Source organism: Carcharodon carcharias, unplaced genomic scaffold, assembly GCF_017639515.1.
Source record: "Carcharodon carcharias isolate sCarCar2 unplaced genomic scaffold, sCarCar2.pri scaffold_995_ctg1, whole genome shotgun sequence".
Classification (NCBI taxonomy): Eukaryota; Metazoa; Chordata; class Chondrichthyes; order Lamniformes; family Lamnidae; genus Carcharodon; species Carcharodon carcharias.
In genome coordinates, this window is record NW_024471201.1 from 1,098 (window position 1) to 22,500 (window position 21,403).

Here is a 21,403-nt window from a genome sequence, read left to right on the forward strand (position 1 = left end):
TTCACTTTTTTGCAGGACAGGAAAGAGTCAGGAATGTCTGGGACATTCGCTTTGCACACTGGAAAGCACCTATTGGCCTCTACATAACCCAAAGCACTTTCACTCGCCCTTTATAAATATGCAGGGACTTTAGTGGACCCGCTCCCTCACTGTTTTAACCACATTGCTGCCAAAATGACTGCAAGATCCTAAAAAAAATAACAAAGCGATTTGGAAAGAAGCCATGGAATTCACAGTGTGGGGATGGAATTATCATCCCACTTAGCAACAGGTGTAAAAAACAAAATAAGGAGAAATGTTACCAGCGGCTCTTGACTTGGCAATCGTGACAACCGAATAAACCACCCCATCCTCAGATTTGGCAACATCTAAAATAGACGAATCAACAGACAAAGTGAGAATGAGGATGTTGTCTTAATCTGGATTCATGTACAGATGCTGGAACGATGGTAGATATAATGAGGTAGCTGGAGAGGGAAAGGGGGAGATGTGTGAATATATACACGCCTTCATATATCGATAAATAGGGAGATAGTTAGAGTGGTTGATATAAATTATTAGATAGCGATAATAAGCCGTGATGCAACATTAGTATCCACTTTTGTTCCAATAGGTGTGATTAAGGAATGCCATTTCTATCAGTATGCAGTGATGGCAATGTGATTGATCACCTTTAGTAACCCTGAAGGCAGCATATACTGGAATAGAATTGGAATATTTGTCTTTTATTTATTCTAAGTAGTTATGCAAATCGTGTGATATCGGTTTAGCAGCTCATTGCTCGGGTTAATATCAAATCGTTGACTGCAGTAGTGGCAAATGGGACGAATTTGAAGCAATCGAATGAAAAAGATTCTAACAAGCGACGCTGTAAGCGCGCATCCTAAATATAGACACACCTGCAGCCTGGGCTGCAGTGATTGGGAATGGGCAATTTGCTGAATACGCACCCCATTTTCCTTCAACTACATCGATCGTCTTGGTACCTTACGTAGGTCTCTGTTGCTCTGCTTTAGTGTAACATTCTTATTCAGGTCAATTACACTGAAACACGCCATAGATGTGTAAACCCCAGAATGGTGATTATTATCATTATTATTCTCATCATCATAATTAACATTATTACTATTATCATTATTATCATCGTTATCATCATCATCATCATTATCATTATTACTATTAGTACCATCATCATTATCATTATCATCATTATCATTATTACTACCATCATTATTATCATCATTATCATTATTACTATTATTAATATCACCATCATCATTATTACTATTATTACTATCATTATTATCATTATCATCATTATCATTATTACTATTATTACTATCATCATTATCATTATTACTATTATTGATATCACCATCATCATTATTATCATTATTATCATTATTATCATCATTATCATTATTACTATTATCATCATTATTACTATTATCATCATTATCATCATTATCATCATTATTACTATCATAATTGTTATTACTATTATCAATGTCATCATAATTATCATTATTACCATTATCACTATAATCATTATTACTATTCTCTTTATCATTATAACTATCATCATCATTATTATTATCATCATTATTACTATTGTCATTATCATCCTTATAATTATCATTATTATTATTTTCATTATTATCATCATTATTAGTAGTATTATGCAGAATATACCGATTCTATTCTGTAAGGAATGAATTAACGATGCAAAAATCGTGTTTTTGCCTTAAAAATATGGGTCCTGTGGAGTGCGCTGCAAAGGATAATTCTACTGCCTTTTCCCAAAAAACTTAATAGAGTCACGTGATAACTGCTACCTCCCCGGTCGTTAATAACTCATGTAAAATGCACCAATTCAGAAAGCTAAAGCACCTAGTGAGTGTTTACCTTCTGCAGGATCCGCCTGATTTATTGCACAATAGGTTGAATCTGAAGGGTTAAAAAAAAAGGACAATTATATCTTAAATGGTATAGTTTCAAAATGAATCATTCAGGTGCTAGGCCTGTCTATTATTCGAAATTGGCGGGACATCTACTCCCGTGTTCGCTGTGTTTAAAATAATATAACCTATAGGCCGGACGAATAGGGGATTCCTGCAATTTTATACGCAAAGTGAAGACCATGGCTTTGCCTTGAACTATGAGGCTGACTAGTCCTTGTGCCTATGTATTTGATAGCAATTGGAGTGAGTCTAAGTGACAATGTGGAACCCATTTCCTTATGCTTAGCATTCAGATATAGGTGGGCGGTCCATAGCCAGCATTGTTAGCTCTGTGAGTGCATTTAAAATGTCCGTCTGAAGAGAAATACAGGAACCCATAAAGTCCTTATGGTACTGAGACTGGTGGCTGATTAGCTGAGTGCTGGACTCTGACTTTTGGAGGGAACTAACTGCGCATTCAATCCTGACCAAGCCTCGCTCACCGCCTCGCAGGAAAGGGAAGAGTGTGAGGAAGCGGAAATGAATTCGTAATTTCCGAATGGGAAGAAAGTGATGGTGGAAATTTCCCCTAAACATCGCCTGCATATAAAACAGAGAGAGAGAGAAAATCAACACGTTCATCTCTTACAGAACCCCAAATAATGTGATTGCACTGGAGGGGGTGCAGAGGAGATTCACCAGGATGTTGCCTTGGATGAAACATTTAACTTATTGAAGAGAGGTTGGATAGACTTGGGTTGTTTTCATTGGAGCAGAGAAGACTGAGGGGCGACCTGATCGAGGTGTACAAGATTATGAGGGGCATGGACAGGGTGGGTAGGGAGCAGCTGTTCCCTTAGTTGAAGGGTCAGTCATGAGGGGGCATAAGTTCAAGGTGAGGGGCAGAAGGTTTAGGGGGAATGTGAGGAAAACCTTTTTTACCCAGAGGGTGGTGAGGGTCTGGAATGCGCTGCCTGGGAGGGTGGTGGAGGCGGGTTGCCTCACATCCTTTAAAAAGTACCTGGATGAGCACTTGGCACCTCATAACATTCAAGGCTATGGGGCCAAGTGCTGGTTAAATGGGATCAGGTCGGTAGGTCAGGTGTTTCTCGCGTGTCGGTGCAGACTCGATGGTCTGATGGGCCTCTTCTGCACTGTGAAATTCTGTGATAATTCAGTTACATTGTTCAGATGGACTGCGTCAACCTTTCCAAACCATGTCCTTCATGTACAAGAAGGAAACCATGCTTAAAATCAGGCCAGGGAAACAGAAACGAAACCCTGGAGAATTCTGAATGCAGGCCAATGAAGTAGCCACATAACCCCAGGCGATTAAGAGTCATTCTTGGGTGGAAAATAGAGGGATTTTTCAAAGGCATTTTTTACCGAATTTCCTCTTCATTGACATTTGGAAATTAGCAGAACATACAGGGAAACGGCTGCACAAGTTACTATTATATATATATATATATATAAAAAACATTTTACCATGACTACCGCTTCACGCTTACCGATATTTGGGCATTTATCGACAAGTGCATGTTCAAAATTGCTTGCAGGTGGCTCTCGACTCGAGTTTTGAGATCCAGTTGCAGTCGCATCACTTTGCACAAAATATGTTCAGAGATTAGCGAATAAATCCTAAGCGAGTCAAGTCTCACTGATAGAATCAGCAAAAAAGGGAACTTGCAACAGTTTGATTATGGGAAGTAGGTATTATTGCATGAACAATAGCCATTGGTATAATATTCCCTATGTGTTGGAGTTTCATCAGCATTAATTATCAGGCCAACTCCCGTTTAAAATTACTCATGTAAACAACCTTCACCACCTCAGAAGTTAAAAAGCTATCCATCTCCATAACACTCAGTGAAAAAAATTCCCCACATCTCTCCTTCAATATCGTCTTGTAACCATGTAAAGCAATGACTGCAATTCATGGCGTCCATGCAGAACGCATAATAAATAACCCATAATATTCCATCCGGGGCCTAAAGTGTGGCGTAAGAAGGTCTATTCTGAGGTCTTTAATGTTATACTTGGTGCCTGCACTGATAAACACAAGTGCCCCAAATGATGTTAACCATTTTCACAACATGACCCGCCACATTCAAAGATCTACAGGCACTGCCAAGCCTCCCTGCTGTCCAACATTCTCCCAATTCGTGCCAACGCACAGTACACCTTCTTTCCATATGAGTTCCACCAATGTTCATCATTGACCACAGCTCCGCATTGAAACCCTTCTTCCTGCCCCTGCTCTTTCTCCCCATGCCCACCTGGCAGTTGACCACTCTACTCTCCTCCCAATCCAATAGGTGGCCACATATTTTATGCTCCCCGTACATTCCTGGGCCTTTCACGTGATGGGAAAGTGCAACGATCCGGAGCAGACTCTTGAAAATAGACCACTGCGGATCACTTCCAACTCTGATGAACCCACTGCTTCTCCTCACTATTCCAAATCCGGAACAATAGCATCACTTGTATTTTTAGTAATTCCATGGGCGTAGAATGCACCCGAGTGCATTTCATTGAATGCCTTTTAACTCTTTTGGAGTCAAACAATTAAACTAAATGAACAAAATGAGGGATAAAGTAAGCACAGCCCCTAAATTAGGATAGCTGTAAAATCAAAGACAAAGTTTAAAGAAAACTTACAAACATCAAACCAAAATGTGATGGGGGGGGGGTCAATAAAGTACCACAGTCCCTGTGGTGCCTACCGGGCATGGAAGGCCTTAACAGTGCTGGGACTCATCCCATGCTCCCTCACCAGGGATACCCGGCCATATAAATGCCATTTATATGTGCTGATATTGATCACCTGCTGACCAGCCCCTCTGCTCCCCCACCAGTAAAAAGTCAGGCAAGTTTGTCTCGATCCGATTGGCTTTTAGCAAATCTGTGTCGACGCTCCTTGCTTAAGCAGCGACTTTCCAAATTAAATTTATTTTCGGCCCGACAGCTATTTCATTCAACTTCCGGGTGGTGGATTTTGGGCTGACTGATCAACTGGTAAATTAAATAGCAAGAGATACAATCAAGGAATATGCAATTTCTTCGAATCTATAACCGTGTCAAGCTCAGTTCTAACAGAGAGCATCGGCAATGAAATTCACAATGACTGATGAGGAGAAAATGGATGGTGCAACTTTCACCATATATATATATATGGATTCGCATCACGGACCAAGAGGAATTTCAACCCTTTCAGTCTGTTGTATTATTATTCATCCTTGGGATGTGGGCGTCGCTGGCTAGGCCAGTATTTGTTGCCCATCCCTAATTAGAACAACAAAACCATAGAAAAGTTACAGCACAGAAGGAGGCCATTCGGCCCATCTTGTCCATGCCAGCCTGATGACACCCGAGTGCCCTTTATAATCCCACCTTCCTGCACCCCATTGCCCTGCATGCAGCTTACAGCATTTAGGTGCAGATCCAGATACTTTTAAAAAGAGTTTAGAATTTCTGCCTCTACCACCAACTTGGGCAGCGAGTTCCAGACACCCACTACCCTCTGCGTAAAAAAGTTCTTCCTCATGTCACTCCCTACATCTCCTGCCACTTATCTTGAATCTATGTCCCCTGATTCTAGAATTCTCCACCAATGGAAACAATTTTATCCTGTCCACTCTATCTCTCCTCCTCATAATTTTGTACACCTCAATCCAGTCACCTCTCAGCCTTCTTTGTTCCAAGGAAAATAACCCCAACCTATCCAACCTCTCCTCGTAGCTACACTTTTCTGACCCTGGCAACATTCTTGTAAACCTCCTCTGTACTCTCTCCAGAGCTATTACATCCTTCCTGTAATGTGGTGACCAGAGCTGCACACAATACTCCAGTTGTGGCCTCACGCGTATTTTATACAATTCCACATTATATCCGTACGTTCATATGCTCAGAGGGCATTTAAGAGTCAACCACATTGCTGTGTGGGTCTGGACTCACATGTAGGCCAGACCAGGTAAGGACAGCAGATTTCTGCCGCCAGATAAGTGAATCGGGTGTTTTTTTTTTAAACAGTAAAACCAACAACGGTTATCACTGGACTTGATGCCAGATTTTAATTGAATTCAAACTCTGACCATTGCGAGATTCAACCCCGGTGCCTCCGGGTCTCCAGATTCCTAGCCCAAAACCATTAGTCCATCGCCTCCCCATAATTAAACGCAGCTACAAGCTTACACCTTAAATAGTTCGAGGACTTACCCCTGCTGCTGGGCAACGCTTGAAGAATTGCCTGGATAAAATACGAAGAGACATTCATCAGAAAGCAAATGTGCATATTGTGCACGAACTGCTTACTGGCGGTTTGGACTGATCTGCGCACAGCAAGCATCTTAATTGATCTGAAATGTAAAACTGGTGCAGCCATGCGTTAAGATACAGGTCGGCTTTTGTGGTAAGCATCGAAAATGCAACATTTGTGGTTCTTTAAGCTTGGGCTGGGACAGAGGCTTTTGTGCTGGAAGTTCCTGGTAGCCCACTATCGGAAAGCACAACAGCGCCCCCGCACCCAACAGCACAGTGCCCCCCACACCACAACACCCTCCCCCCCCCACAACCACACCACAACACCCCCTCCCGCACAACCCCTCCAACACCACACGCCCCCACAACCCAACGCCCCCTACCGCACAACGCCCTCTACCGCACAACGCACCCCGCAACATAACGCCCCCTATAGCACAGCGCCCCCATAGCACAGCGCCCCCCCGCAACACAACGCCCCCTACAGCACAACGCCCCCTACAGCACAACGCCCTCTACCGCACAACGCACCCCGCAACATAACGCCCCCTATAGCACAGCGCCCCCTATAGCACAGTGCCCCCCACACCACAACACCCTCCCCCCCCACAACCACACCACAACACCCCCTCCCGCACAACCCCTCCAACACCACACGCCCCCACAACCCAAAGCCCTCTCCGCAACACAACGCCCCCTACCGCACAACGCCCTCTACCGCACAACGCACCCCGCAACATAACGCCCCCTATAGCACAGCGCCCCCATAGCACAGCGCCCCCCCGCAACACAACGCCCCCTACAGCACAACGCCCTCTACCGCACAACGCACCCCGCAACATAACGCCCCCTATAGCACAGCGCCCCCTATAGCGCAGCGTCCCCCGCAACACAACGCCCCCTACTGCACAACGCCCCCCACTGCACAACTGCACAACGCCCCCTACTGCACAACGCCCCCCACTGCACAACTGCACAACGCCCCCTACTGCACAACGCCCCCCCCCCCTACAACACCCACCCCAGCAACACGACGCCTCCTACAACACAGCACCCCCTCCAACACGACACCTCCCAGAACACAACGCCCTCTCCGGCACAATACCACCCCCCCCAACCCCTCCCCAAGAATTCAACGCCCTCTACCACACAACGCCCCCTACAGGACCTATGTGTTCGGTGTGAACAGGACGAGCGACTGTGGCTCACACAGTTGAATCAGCTTGAAGCACTGTTCATAACCAGATAGGTTCCGAAGCAGGAACTTTGAAAGTACATTTGTCCCCAGTTTCCTCAAACTATCCGCTTTACTGGAATCCCCCATTCCTGGAATCACTGTCACACATCCCTCCAAGTTATTCAGAGTTTTCATGAAGTGCTATGGCTAGAATTTTACACCATAGACCAGGTCAGGTCGATGCGTTTTATATATATATATATATATATATATATATGAGGATTCATCCTAACCCCCTTATCTGTGTGCCTTTGCAAGATGCTTGTCTCTTTCACCTCAGCCTGCCCTGCCACATTCAATGCCTTGTGCACATTTAGCCTTTGGTCTCTCTATTGCTGCACCCCCTTTAGGCCCGATAATTCACTTCATTTTAACCCCTCCTCGTTCCTCCTACCAGGATGTATCACCTCACACCAACATGGCTGCGAGTGAATTTGAACTACCACAAGTCCGCCCACCCCAGCAGCCTGCATGTGCCCTCTTGTTGCTGGTCACTGTCCATTTCGCAGCTCTGAGCAAGTTGACTGCCGCTTGCAAACGTGACAAGGTCTCCTGTCCGCCCATGTCTGCCTTGTTGGCATACATCAAGAACAGCAGATTTCCCCTGTAGTGGTCCCAGTAGATAACTCCCCTCTGTGGCCCAAAGTAGTCACTGTGCACAGCTGCACCCTGTTTCCTGTCACTCAGCCAACTTCAGGTTAGTGAGACCACCGTCTATTTCATTCCATCTGTTTCAAATTCATGTCACTGCATCAAACCACCACCCCCCACCTTTCTGAAGGCCATGTGCACGGCATCAATCACATAATCCTCACCAACCACTTCCATTTGCCTCAGCGAGTTACTCGATGAGGTCAGTTAAACACCCCTTGCCCTTAAGAAACAGGGGCCAGTGTTCCTAATTAATTCAGGCTTGACCAAGTGTCTGTCGATAGCGTCTGGCATTATACGTTCGAAAAGCTTCCGATGTTAAACTGACAGGCCTGGGGTATTGCTGGGTTAATATCTGCACTCTTTTCTTTTGTGAAGCCAGTGTGCCAATGGCAATTTTCCAATCCCCGGCTCCCAGACCTGCATCCAAGTAGGATAGGGAGGTGGCTGACCATGCTCCTGCAGTTCCCTCCCTTAGTTTAATGAGTGTCCTCGACGCTTTCCTTCTTCCCCCTCACCTTGTCCACTTTTAACTTCAACTAGGCTTTCATTAGCGGCTTTATGAGGTAAGTTTTCACTGGACCCAACGCCTCAACCCTTCCGATCTCATGATGGCCATTCATACCCAGATTCTGGAGTACCAGATCGTCCCAAACACCAACATCCGGATTTAAACATTGAACTGCTCATGTGTGATCGCTGGAATTGACAAGTGCATGCTCGAATAACAATTGTTGTTAACCTGATCATCATCATTATTAACCACAACATCACTCCCATTAATATAGCGCCAACAAGCAAAGGTTGTCCAGAGAACTTTAAGATATCACCATTCTGATTTAAATCAGAGATGGGGAGGAATTACTTTTCTCAAAGGGTCGTGAATCTGTGGAATTTGCCACCTCAGGGTGCAGTGGATGCCGGGACGCTGAATAAATTTATGGAGGAGATAGACAGATTTTTAAATGACTAACGGGTTGAAAGGTTATGGGGAGAGGGCGGGAAGTTGGAGTTGAGGCCGAAATGAGATCAGCCATGGTCGTAATGAATGGCGGCGCAGGATAGAGGGGCTGAATGGCCCACTCCTGCTCCTAGTTCTTATCTTATGTTAGTCACCATCAAGTGCCTATTATCTAGTTTCGCTTCTGCCACATATCAGGTGACATTTGTTGATTATCCCTCGCCCTTGTCAGAATGGATGAATGAAAAAACTCACACTTATAAATATGATTGGTGAATAAATCGTTGTAAACAGTCATTTGGCAGCGTAGAACTTGCATACTGATGAAAAGAGAGACATTTTTTCCCTAAGTTTCCTCGTCAGGAAGTCATCGGGACAAACACAAGAATGCCAAATTTCAGAGACTCCCAGCAATCTCGAGGACAGGAGAGAAGGGTGCTGATTGGGTGGCATGTTGCCTCTGATTGGCTGGGGCATTGCTTGCCAGAAATGGAAACACTTCCATACACAGGAACGCGTTTCCTGAAATCAATTGAAAAACGTTCAAGCCCTTTCACTTTAAAGTTTAACATTTCCGGGGAACTTTGGGACCCTATATTTCCTTGGTGTGTTTTTTTTTTCTCTCCCTAGCCAATCAGATTCGACTTGCTAACCAATGGGCACGATTCTCTCCGGGCTACGTCAATTGCTCCGATCCTCTGAAATTTGGCATTCTTGTGTTTGTCCTGATGAGTGCAAGATGGTGGGGGGGAGGAATTAGCACTTTGGCAAACATGTCTGCCTCGTCAGCAAACGCTGAAATCGTTGCCAGGCACGGACCTTTTCCTGCCAGCTCACACAGTACATCTCCTTGTCAAATGACCGCCCACCACCCCCCCCCACCCCGTTCCTTGTGCGATGCTGTAACTGGACAGAGAGCGGAGTGAACCCTGCCACCTGATAATTGCATGTGGCTGGCCAGATATTGCTCACCTTTCGCCTTATTCCGCAGTTTGAAGCAACACAATGCAGCCAGGGCAGCGATAAGTAGAGGAAGAGTCGATGCGGTGGTGACGATGGCCTTACTCTGCACTGGATTCAAATAAGTATATTGTGTGAGGAACACTACACCGCCCCAAGCATCGCACATTCAATGTTAAATTGAAAGCGGCGCCCACTAAATGATTCCCTCCCTCTCCACCTCCATCCCTCCAAATGTTGAGTACTAATCCCTGGATAAGCCAACGCTTAAATTTTGATTGCTGCTGCATAGCTGACCACCAAAATCCAGCCATTGCTGAACCCCCTGCCTCATGTTCAATGCTGTCCGCTGTTCTCTCTGTTCAGCCCCTCGGTCCTCAAAGTATCGAAGTGAAACAATTGATCCTATAGGTCTGGGAAATTTCCCCAACCTTATTGTATCTTTTACAACCTAATGGGTCTCACTGCTACTTTTCTTTCTCATCATTCCAGGGAGTGTTTTGAATCTACTCTTCTAAACCATCTGGTCCCATTTCAGTACCCATTACATCCTGCGGACAGCAATCCACCACCCCCCTCCCCCACCTACCTCTCTCTCTGTCTGTCTGTCTGTCTTTCTCTCTCGTTCTCTGTCTGCCTGTCTGTCTCTGTATTTCTCTCTCTCGCTCTTTGTATCTGTTCTCTCTCTATCTTTCCCTCTCCCTCTCTCTCTGTCTCAGTATCTCTCTCTCTCTCCCTCTCCCTCTCCCTCCTCCTCCTCTCTCTGCCTCGGTCTCCCTCTCTCCCTCCCTGTCCCTCTCTCTGTATCGGTCTCTCTCTTTCTCTTTCTCTCTCTCCCTCTCTCTCTCCCCCTCTCCCTCTCTCTGTCTCAGTCTCTCACTATCTCCCTCTCTCTGTCTTGGTCTCTTCTCTCTCTCTCTCCTCCTCTGTCTCTTTCTCACTCTCTCTCTCCCTTTCTCTCTGTCTGTCTCTTTCTCTGTCTCGGTCTCTCTCTCCCTCTCTCTGGCTTGGTCTCCCTCTCTCTCTCCTCCTCTGTCTCTTTCTCACTCTCTCTCTCCCTTTCTCTCTGTCTCTGTTTCTCTCTCTCTCTTTCTCTCAGTCTCTCTCTCCCTCCCTCTCTTTCTCTGCCTTGGTCTCTCTCTCTCCCTGTTTATTTATTTATCTCTTTTTCTCTCCTCCTCTTTCTCTCTCTCTTTCTCACTCTCTCTCTCTCTTTCTCCCCCTTTCTGTCTCTGTTTCTCTCTCCATTTCTCTCTCCATCTTTCTCTCTGTCTCAGTCTCTCTCTTCCTCTCGGTCTCTCTCTCTCTCCCTCTCCCTGTATCTCGCTTCCCCCTCTCTCTCTTTCTCTTCCTGTCTTGATACCGGTGTCTCTCCTTCTCTCTCTGTCATTCTCTCTCGCCACGGCCTCTATATTATTCCCCCTCATCCCCTGTTAAATGCTGTTAGGTTATTTTAGAAGCAGCATTGATACATTAATATGAAACCCATGAGCAGAAATTGAACATAGAAATGGTCACCCATGGGAGTACGGTGGGGTTTGGGGGGGGTGGGGGGGGGGGGTGGGGAGGAGATATTTCCATATATCACCGGGACTCAGTAGACTATGTTCCCCAACATAAAGTGCAGAATAAAATCAGACCAAGGAACATTAACCTGTTACCTGGCGCTGTGATGTGGATCTCATTGCTCGTCGTGTTAAATCTTACTCCATTGGGCCCTGCATTGTTCGCTTCACAGTGATACCATCCTTCGTGGCGTTTCTGGAAGGAATGAATATTGAGCTCACTCACGTCCGCCCTGAGGTCATAATACTCGCTGGAGTTTTCTAAGCGTTGGCGGTTCAGGTACCAAAGGAACTGTGGCGAGGTGCCTGCCTTCAGCAAGCAGTGCAGAACGAGACGACCCCCGATGGGAACCTCCGTGTTGTTAGCTTCAGAGGTGATAGAAGCGCCGTCAACGGGAACTGGAGAGGAGCATTGAAGGTGCCGAGGTCAGGGACTGAATTCACGGTCAAAATCGAACATGGAAGCTCCTTTTGGGTTGCTAACTTAGACTAAATCGCATCACTGCATTTGACTGGCACAACAACAACACAAAATATGCAACTGTCCTGTCAATGCAGAGGTCCAGGTTAATGCCCCGGGGACACCGGTTCAAATCCCACCACGGAAGCTGGTGGATTTTGGAATTCTATCCACAAATCTGGAATTAGAAACCAGCCTCGGTCATAGTGAGTGTAAAACCATTATCCATCGCTACAAAACAAACAAAAAAAAAAGATCTGGTTCACTAATATCGTTTAAGGGAAGGACATCTGCGTCCTTACCTGGTCTGGCCAAAATGTGCCTCCAAACCAACATCAATGTGGCTAACCCTTAACTGCCCACTGTCATCAGGAAAGTGGTGGGAGGGGCCATCAACAGTGCTAACCACTGGCACTTGGTTAGCAATGACCTGCTCACTGATGCCCAGTTTGGGTTCCGCCAGGGCCACTCAGCTCTTGGCCTCATTAAAGCCTTGGTTCAATCATGCGCAAAAGAGCTGATCTCCTGAGGTGAGTTGAGATTGACTGCCCCTTGACATCAAGGCAACATTGGATTGAGTGTGGCATCAAGGAGCCCTAGTGAACCTGGAGTCAATGGGAATCAGGGGGAAAACTCTCCGCTGGTTGGAGTCATACCTAGCACAAAGGAAGATGGTTGTGGTTGTTGGAGGTCAGTCATCTCAGCTCCAGGACATCACTGCAGGAGTCCCTCAGGGTAGTGTCCTCGGCCCAACCATCTTCAGCTGCTTCATCAATGACCTTCCTTACATCATAAGGTCAGAAGTGGGGATGTTCGCTGATGGTTGCACTATGTTCAGCACCATTTGTGACTCCTCCGATACTGAAGCAGCCCATGTCCAAATGCAGCAAGACCTGGGTAATATCCAGGCTCGGGGCTGACAAGTGGCAAGTAACATTTGTGCCACACAAGAGCCAGGCAATGACCATCTCCAAAAGGAAAGAATCTAACCATTGCCCCTTGATGTTCAATGGCATTACCATTGCTGAATCCCCCACTATCAACATACTGGGGGTTACCATTGACCAGAAGCTGAACTGAACCAGCCATATAAATACTGCGGCTTCCCGAGCAGCTCAGAGGCTGGGATTCCTGTGGAGAGTAACTCACCTCCTGACTCCCCAAAGCCCGTCCACCATCTACAAGGCACAAGTCAGGAGTGTGATGGGATACTCCCCACTTGCCTGGATGAGTGCAGCTCCCACAACACTCAAGAAGCTCGACACCGTCCAGGACAAAGCAGGACACTAGATTGGCACCCCATCCACAAACATTCACTCCCTCCACCACTGACGCACAGTAGCAGCAGTGTGTGTACCATCTACAAGATGCACTGCAGCAACTCACCAAGGCTCCTTCCTCAGCACCTTCCAAACCCACGACCGCTACCATCTAGAAGATCACCAGGAGGATAAGGGCAGCAGGTAGATGGGAACGCCACCACCAGGAAATTCCCCTCCGAGCCACTCGTGAACCTGACTTGGAAACATACCGGTCGTTCCTTCACTGTCACTCAGTCAAAATCCCGGAACTCTGCCCCTAACAGCACTGTGGGTGTACCTACACCACACGGAAAAAATCCTGGAACTCCCTCCCTAACAGCATTGTGGGTGTACCTACACCACATGGACATAATCCTGGAACTCCCTCCCTAACAGCACTGTGGGTGTACCTAAACCACATGGACATAATCCTGGAACTCCCTCCCTAACAGCACCATGGGTGTACCTATACTACACGGATAAAATCCTGGAACTCCCTCCCTAACAGCACTGTGGGTGTACCTACACCACAGGGATAAAACCCTGGAACTCCCTCCCTAACAGCACTGTGGGTGTACCTACACCGCAGGGACAGAATCCTGGAATTCCATCACTAACAGCACTGTGGGTGTACCTACACCACAGGGACAAAATCCTGGAACTCCCTCCCTAACAGTGCTGTGGGTGTACCTACACCACAGGGACAAAATCCTGGAACTCCCTCCCTAACAGCACTGTGGGTGTACCTATACCACATGGACAAAATGCTGGAACTCCCTCCCTAACAGCACTGTGGGTGTACCTACACCACAGGGACAAAATCCTGGAACTCGCACCCTAACAGCACTGTGGGCTTACCTACACCACACAGACAAAATCCTGGAACTCCCTCCCTAACAGCACTGTGGGTGTACCTACACCACAGGGACAAAATCCTGGAACTCCCTCCCTAACAGTGCTGTGGGTGTACCTACACCATAGGGACAAACTCCTGGAACTCCCTCCCTAACAGCACTGTGGGTGTACCTACACCACAGGGACAAAATCCTGGAACTCCCCACCGAACAGCACTGTGGGTGTACCTAAACCACAGGGACAAAATCCAGGAACTCCCCACCTAACAGCACTGTGGGTATACCTACACCACAGGGACAAAATCCAGGAACTCCCCACCTAACAGCACTGTGGGTGTACCCACACCACACGGACAAAATCCTGGAACTCCCTCCCTAACAGCACAGTGGGTGTATCTACACCACAGGGACAAAATCCTGGAACTCCCTTCCTAACAGCGCTGTGGGTGTACCTACACCACAGGGACAAAATCCTGGAACTCCCTCCGTAACAGCGCTGTGGGTATACCTACACCACAGGGACTGCAGCGGATCAAGAAAGCGGCTCAGCACCACCTCTTGAAGGGGCAGTTAGGGATAGGGAATTAAAACATGCTGGCCCAGCCAGCGAGACCCACAGCCCGTGAAAGATTAATAACAAATAAACTCACCTATCACTGCAACCTCTATGGATTTGCTTTGGAGAGCAAGTCCTGGTGCCTTGTTTGAGACTTTGCAACTGTAATTTCCTTCTGAGTTTTTTCTGACATCAGTCATTTTGTAAGTAATTCTGCTATCGTTGGAGATCTCCCAGTAGATTTCTTTATTTAAATTGTGAATGAAGACATAGGTAATCGGGGCAGACCCTGTGGACACTGAGCAGATGAGTGATGTTTTCTCTCCCTCTATGACCTTCGCTCCAGGTTCGGCTTGTAGATCTGGTTTTGATACTGGAATTACTGTAATTACAGCGGACTGGTTAGTCACGTTCCTTTAGTAGTAATCATGTCAGGTTCCAGCGGCAAGCAACGCCCTTATCAGACTCATGACTGCTGCCATTTAAGTTAGTAATATACTGCAGTCTGTCTCTGTTACCTCGTTTGATAGCGAGGAGGGTGCTCCCTCCAATTCTGCAACTACCACATAGGCCAGTTGAAGAAGAGGAATTACAATCTCCGATCACACAGCAACCACACGAGCTCAGGGTTCCTTTTAACCGGTTCTATTCAAGCATATGCAAGGGAGCCACAATCATTCCTAAGAATGAAGACCCAGCTCCCAGATTGATTACATTTCATTACTTTTGTACCTTTTTTCTTATCATAACACAGTTGAATACATCTAATCAGTAACCAACACACCGGTCCCATGCTAACTCTATCCTATTCAGTGCATAAACGTGTGATTTGGCTAACCAATTATACTAAAGGATGTATACATAATTATATTATCCAATCAAATAAAAACACATAAGCAAAGCCCTTGGTTCGCACAACTCATGACTTTTTCTGTTTCATATCATCTGCCCTTCCCTATGGGACAGGGGAGTACACTTAATCTAATTTCTGTCCTTTCTTGTGTCTCCAGTCTGACTCTCAAGGCTGTGCAATGTTCACCTGGTAATCTTCAATTCTTAATATGTTTAGCAGCCATGACTGCCTTGACACTTTAAGGGTTTTTCAGTAAATCCTTACTGTATTCTCTTTTAACATTTTTAATTTCCTCCTGACAGATAGTAAGTAGAATTCTTAAAGTAATGCCTGGCCTGCTGATTGTAATTAATTTTTAAAAAATCAATCAGCCAACTTCTGACCTGGGCCTGCTTCCTACTCAATGTGCCTGTGAAAGGGCTAATTTGAAAGTGCTAAGTTATCAGAATGGGCAGTCAAGTGGCAGAGGGAGTGCTCTGTAAAGAAGTGTCAGGTGTTTCATTTCGATAGAGGGCACTGGGAGATGGAAAAATAAACTCAATGGCTCAGTTCAAAGAGCCTGCGCAGAGAGAGAGGGAGAGAGAGAGAGAGCCCTATGCTATCTGTGTACCTATCCTTGAGGGTGGAACATCAAATGAAACTAATACTGAGGTACGAATATGGGATCATAGATTTCATTAATATTTTTATTCAGTACAGAAGCTGGGCAGTTTCTGATGAAAGACCTCAGACATAAAATGTTAACTCTGTTTCTCACTTTAGATGCTGCCTAATCCCCTGAAATTTTTTCGACCACTCCGGAATCCAGGTTAATTTTTTTTTAAAATTTAATTTTAAGTATTTAATTACGTATTTGTTTGTTTATTTATTTATTTATGTGTTTCTGTATGCATTTATTTATGTATGTATGCATTTGTTAATGCATGTGTTTATACATTTATGTATGTATGTATGCGTTTGATTATGCATGTGTTTATCTGTATATTTATGTATGTATGCATTTGTTCATGCATATGCTTATTTATATATTTTTGTATGTATTTATTTATTTTTGTATGCATTTGTTTATGCACGTGATTATTTAGATATTTATGTATTTTATTTATTTGTGTATTTATTTTCTTATTTATTAATATTTTATCTTTCTTTCCAACCCCCACCCCCAAAGGGCCATCTGTCACTTGTTTCCATTTTGTGCTTTCACAGAGCATGACCCTTGTTCTGCTAATCACACATTCTGCTATTTTACCTTTGTGCCGCTATTAGCACCTTCTTCAGTCTTTAACAGTACCTTTGTCCCGTGTCCATCACGTCTCTGTTAATCTCCCCTGAGCTCTCACCTATCCCCACAATTCTGTATTGATTCACCCCTTCCCCCACCTCATAAACAGCATGGAATCCATCACAATTCCATATCTCCTCAGCTCTGAGGAAGAGTCAAACGGCCTGGAAATGTTAACTCGGCTGCTGTCTGCACAGCTGCTGGCAGACTTTGTCCAGCAGGTTACTTTTTTCTGTTATTTTTTCAAATTTTATATTGGGTAAGCTAGGTTTGTTCTAGAGCCCAATGGATTGAGGGGAGTTTTGATAGAGGGGAACAATATGATGCTGGGTTTAGACAGTGTGGACAAAGATGAACTGTCCCAATCGGCTGATGGTACACGGACAGGGTGACCCAGGTTTAAGGTGCTTTGGCTGGAAATCACAGATTCACACAATGCAGAAGAGGCCTTTCGGCCCATCGAGTCTGCACCGACCCGTGAGAAACACCTGACCTACCTACCTAATCCCATTTACAAGCACTTGGCCCCATAGCCCCATAGGTGCCAAGTGCTCATCCACGTACTTTTTAAAGGATGTGAGGCAACCCACCTCCACCCCTCACCCCCCAGGCAGCGCATTCCAGACCCTCACCACCCTCTGGGTAAAAAAGCTTATCCTCACATTCTCCCCTCTAAACCTCCTGCCCCTCACTTTGAATTATGCCCCCTTGTGACTGACCCTTCAACTAAAGGGCAACAGCTGCTCCCTACCCACCATGTCCATGCCCCTCATAATATTGTACACCTCGATCAGGTCGCCCCTCAGTCTTCTCTGCTCCAACGAAAACAACCCAAGTCTATCCAACCTCTCTTCAATAACAAATGATTCATCCCAGGCAACATCCTGGTGAATCTCCTCTGCACCCCCTCCAGTACAATCACATCCTTGGCTGATTGGCATTGGCTGATATGATGAACACTTGAAACCCTTCTTCTGGGAAATACATGCATGCGCCACCTCTCTACACGCTCAACTCGTTCCTGTTCGGGTTTTATTAGTTCTGGACGGGGGAGCATTACCGTCTAAGCTGTCGATCGGACATCAGTTGCCCATCTCTTGCGGCCTTGGAGAGGCAGAGCGCCTCCCTCCCCGAACATGCAGCTGGGCTGATCCCGCTCACTGACTGAGCTAGTGACTTTGTTCACTGAAGTGTCAATAACGTCGGTGCGGGCCCTAGGTGACCACCTGAAAAGGCACGGGGTCAACAGCAGGTTTCTCAGCTGAGGGAATGAGTGAAATACTGCGGCTACCGGGGGACGCCCTGAAATCCGAAATAAAACGGGAAACGCTGGGGAAAACTCAGCCGGCCGAGCGCGAACTGATTCGATTCCCATCACCAGGGGTAAATATTATTTGACAGATAAAAGCAGTCAAGGGAGTGCATTAAAGAATGGCAATCCTCTACCACTAGAAGAGCCTAAGTAGTAAACACAATTTCCAGACGGAGGCTAATGTACAAGACATGATCCTAATCCAGTAGGTCAAGGACTTCACTATAGGCAATGCATCTTGACCAATGAAATCATTGGTCAAGCACAGGTACCAATTATAAATTTGTAACATTAGGACAGCATGGGCTAATTATTGGCCCGCCCACGAGGACAGCGTAGCTGCTAATTATATGCTAAATAATTATGAATTATTATGTATTAATTATTTAATAATGACTGATTATTAATGATTAACTTTGGATTAAGTGCATGCTAATCAATTATTAATAACTGGCTATTATTTAACTATTTAATATTTACTAATTGATTATTACTGATTATTTTTTGATTAAGTGCATGCTAATTAGTTATTAATTACTGGTTATTATTTATTAATTATTAAATATTTACTAATGATTCATTATTAGTGATTCATTTTTGATTAAGTTCTTTCTAATTAATTATTAATTAATGGCTTTTATTTATTTACTAATGATTGATTATTACAGATTAATTTTTGATTAAGTGTATGATAATTAATTATTAATTACTGATTATTATTTATTAATTAGTAATTATTTACTAATTGATTATTAATTATTTTTGATTGGGTTTCCTAGTTAATTATTAATTACTGATTATTACTTATTAATTATTAACTATTAATTAATTATTAATTGAGTATTAATAATTAATTACATGCTAATTATATTCCTGCATAGCAGGACAATATAGGTGCAACATATGGTCTTGTCAGGAGGCCAGTATAGGTGCTAATTATAAATAAACCAGCCCCAGGAGGAGAGTATCAAAGCAAATCCCTGCGGATGCTAGAAATCTGAAACAGAAACAGAAAATTGCAGGAAAAGCTCATCGGGTCTGGCAGCGTCTGCGGAGAGAAAGACTGGGTTAACGTTTCGAGTCCGTATGACTCTTCTTCAGAGCTTAAGAGAAGTAAAAACGTGGTGAAATGTATCCTGTTTAAGGGGCGGGGGTAGGACAGGTGAAAACTGGATAGAAGGCCAGCGACAGGTGGAGGCAAAGGAGAGATTGACGAAGGTGTCATAAACAAAAGGACAAAGGGGTGTTAATGATAGTGGCACTGGCTAAAGGAGGTGCTAATGGTGGCATTAAGGTCAGAAAGCAGATTGTGATAATAGCAGGACAAGGGTAAACACTCTGGAAAGAACAACAGGAACAAGTGACAGGTGGCCCTAGTGGGGAGAGAGTACAGTGGGTGGGTAAAAAAATATGGAAATAGGCTAAAAGATGGGGATAAAACAATGAATAAAAATGGAAACAAACTTGAAAAAAGTTATAAAACTTTTGTGGGAAACATTAAATATTTAAAAAATTAAAATAAATACTTTTATGTTAACATGTAACCGCTGTCTTCAACTGGTATCTTGAACATGAGCGTCTTCCATGACCCCCTACACACAGGGTGCAACCGTCCCTCCCTTCGCTTTGCCTGAGCGAGTTTTTAACTGAAAGGGGATGATCACCATTCCGCTCCCCCTCCCCACACCCCCCCCCCAATCTCTGCACCTAGTCAGATCAGCCGCACCCAGCCTGAGACCATGAAAGTCTCCCAGACCCCGGGGCATTACCCCCGTGAGTGAGTCCCATCGGCGCCCGCTCTGTCTCTGCCTTGCCGATGGTGGCACCAAGCATTTGGGGCGCTTCCTACTTACGCTCCACTGAGACGAAGACCGGGAGGCTCATCTCCTTGTAGCTGCCCTTGGAGCTTGTCACTTCACACTGGTAAACCCCCGAATCCTCAGGTGCAGCCCATCCGGTGGTGTATCGGCCCCCAGGTAAACCCAGGCGCTCTCCGTCTTTGAGCAGCGAGCGGAGCAGCGGATAATCGACGTGGAGTTGCTGAACCAAGCAGGTAATTCGCAGCCGCTGACCAGCCAGCACGCGTACCCCCGGTTCAACATTCAACGTGGGTGTGGAGCAGAGGTCTGGAGAGGAAGGACAGACAAGAGACACGGGCATTTTACACAGAGAGGTCCTAATTTGACGTGTTTTTAAAGTTATTATTAGGCAACAGATCTTACATGCAAGTGCGCACAGAAATGCTCCAAGCTTGATTATATCAGACCAGGAGCCCTCCTGTATTTTGAGTTGAACGCTTGTCCCCCCCCCAACCCCACCCCAACCATTACCCACATGGATGTGAATTTCACCACTAACCCCCCCAGCTGCATGTGCTTTCTGTCAGTTTGGAGGGGGTTAATATGGTCAGGGAAGGGTCTGTCTGGAGGGTTGTATTGAACCAGGGGCTGGGGAGAGGGAGTTGGGGAAGCCCAGTGTTTCGGCGATGGGAGGTTCCAGATGGACAATGTGGCTGGAGGAGATCGCCGAGCTGAGGCTCAGTAAATAAATCGGGTATCTGGTGAGAACCTGTCGCGCTCAAGTCAATGGACATGCAAATCCCGCTTTCAGAGGGCCCTTGGCCTCGGGTTGTATTTATTTCCGACCAGGCCCTGAGGTATGCACTCCAAATGTCGTGTCACAGAATCACACACACTGCAGGAGAGGCCCTTCGGTCCATCGAGTCTGCACCGACCCGTGAGAAACACCTGACCTACCTACCTAATCCCATGGACCAGCACTTGGCCCCATAGCCTTGAATGTTATGAGGTGCCAAGTGCTCATCCAGGTACTTTTTAAAGGATGTGAGGCAACCCGCCTCCACCACCCTCCCCAGGCAGCGCATTCCAGACCCTCACCACCCTCTGGGTGAAAAGGTTTTTCCTCACATCCCCCCTAAACCTCCTGCTCCTCATCTTGAACTTATGCCCCCTCATGACTGACCCTTCGACTAAAGGTAACAGCTGCTCCCTACCCACCCTGTCCATGCCCCTCATAATCGTGTACACCTCGATCAGGTCGCCCCTCAGTCTTCTCTGCTCCAACGAAAACAGCCCAAGTCTATCCGACCTCTCTTCATAACTTAAATGTTTCATCCCAGGCAACATCCTGGTGAATCTCCTCTGCACCCCCTCCAGTGCAATCACATCCTTCCTATAATGTGGCGACCAGA

General features: G+C 45.7%; 1 protein-coding gene across 1 annotated transcript in view; it reads right to left on the reverse strand.

Moving 5' to 3' along the window:
• Positions 1-302: 302 nt before the first annotated feature.
• Positions 303-21,403, reverse strand: part of LOC121275240 (Down syndrome cell adhesion molecule-like protein 1 homolog) — a gene marked incomplete at its 3' end in the record, with an annotated part of 54,978 nt that continues 33,877 nt past the window's right edge. The window contains exons 3-10 of the mRNA XM_041182663.1: positions 20,046-20,318; positions 14,840-15,127; positions 11,671-11,973; positions 10,022-10,120; positions 6,159-6,189; positions 3,452-3,543; positions 1,906-1,947; positions 303-368 (exon numbers count right to left, since the gene is read on the reverse strand). Of these exons, the coding sequence (XP_041038597.1) occupies positions 303-368; positions 1,906-1,947; positions 3,452-3,543; positions 6,159-6,189; positions 10,022-10,120; positions 11,671-11,973; positions 14,840-15,127; positions 20,046-20,318 (1,194 nt within the window). The remainder of the gene's footprint in view (positions 369-1,905; positions 1,948-3,451; positions 3,544-6,158; positions 6,190-10,021; positions 10,121-11,670; positions 11,974-14,839; positions 15,128-20,045; positions 20,319-21,403) is intronic.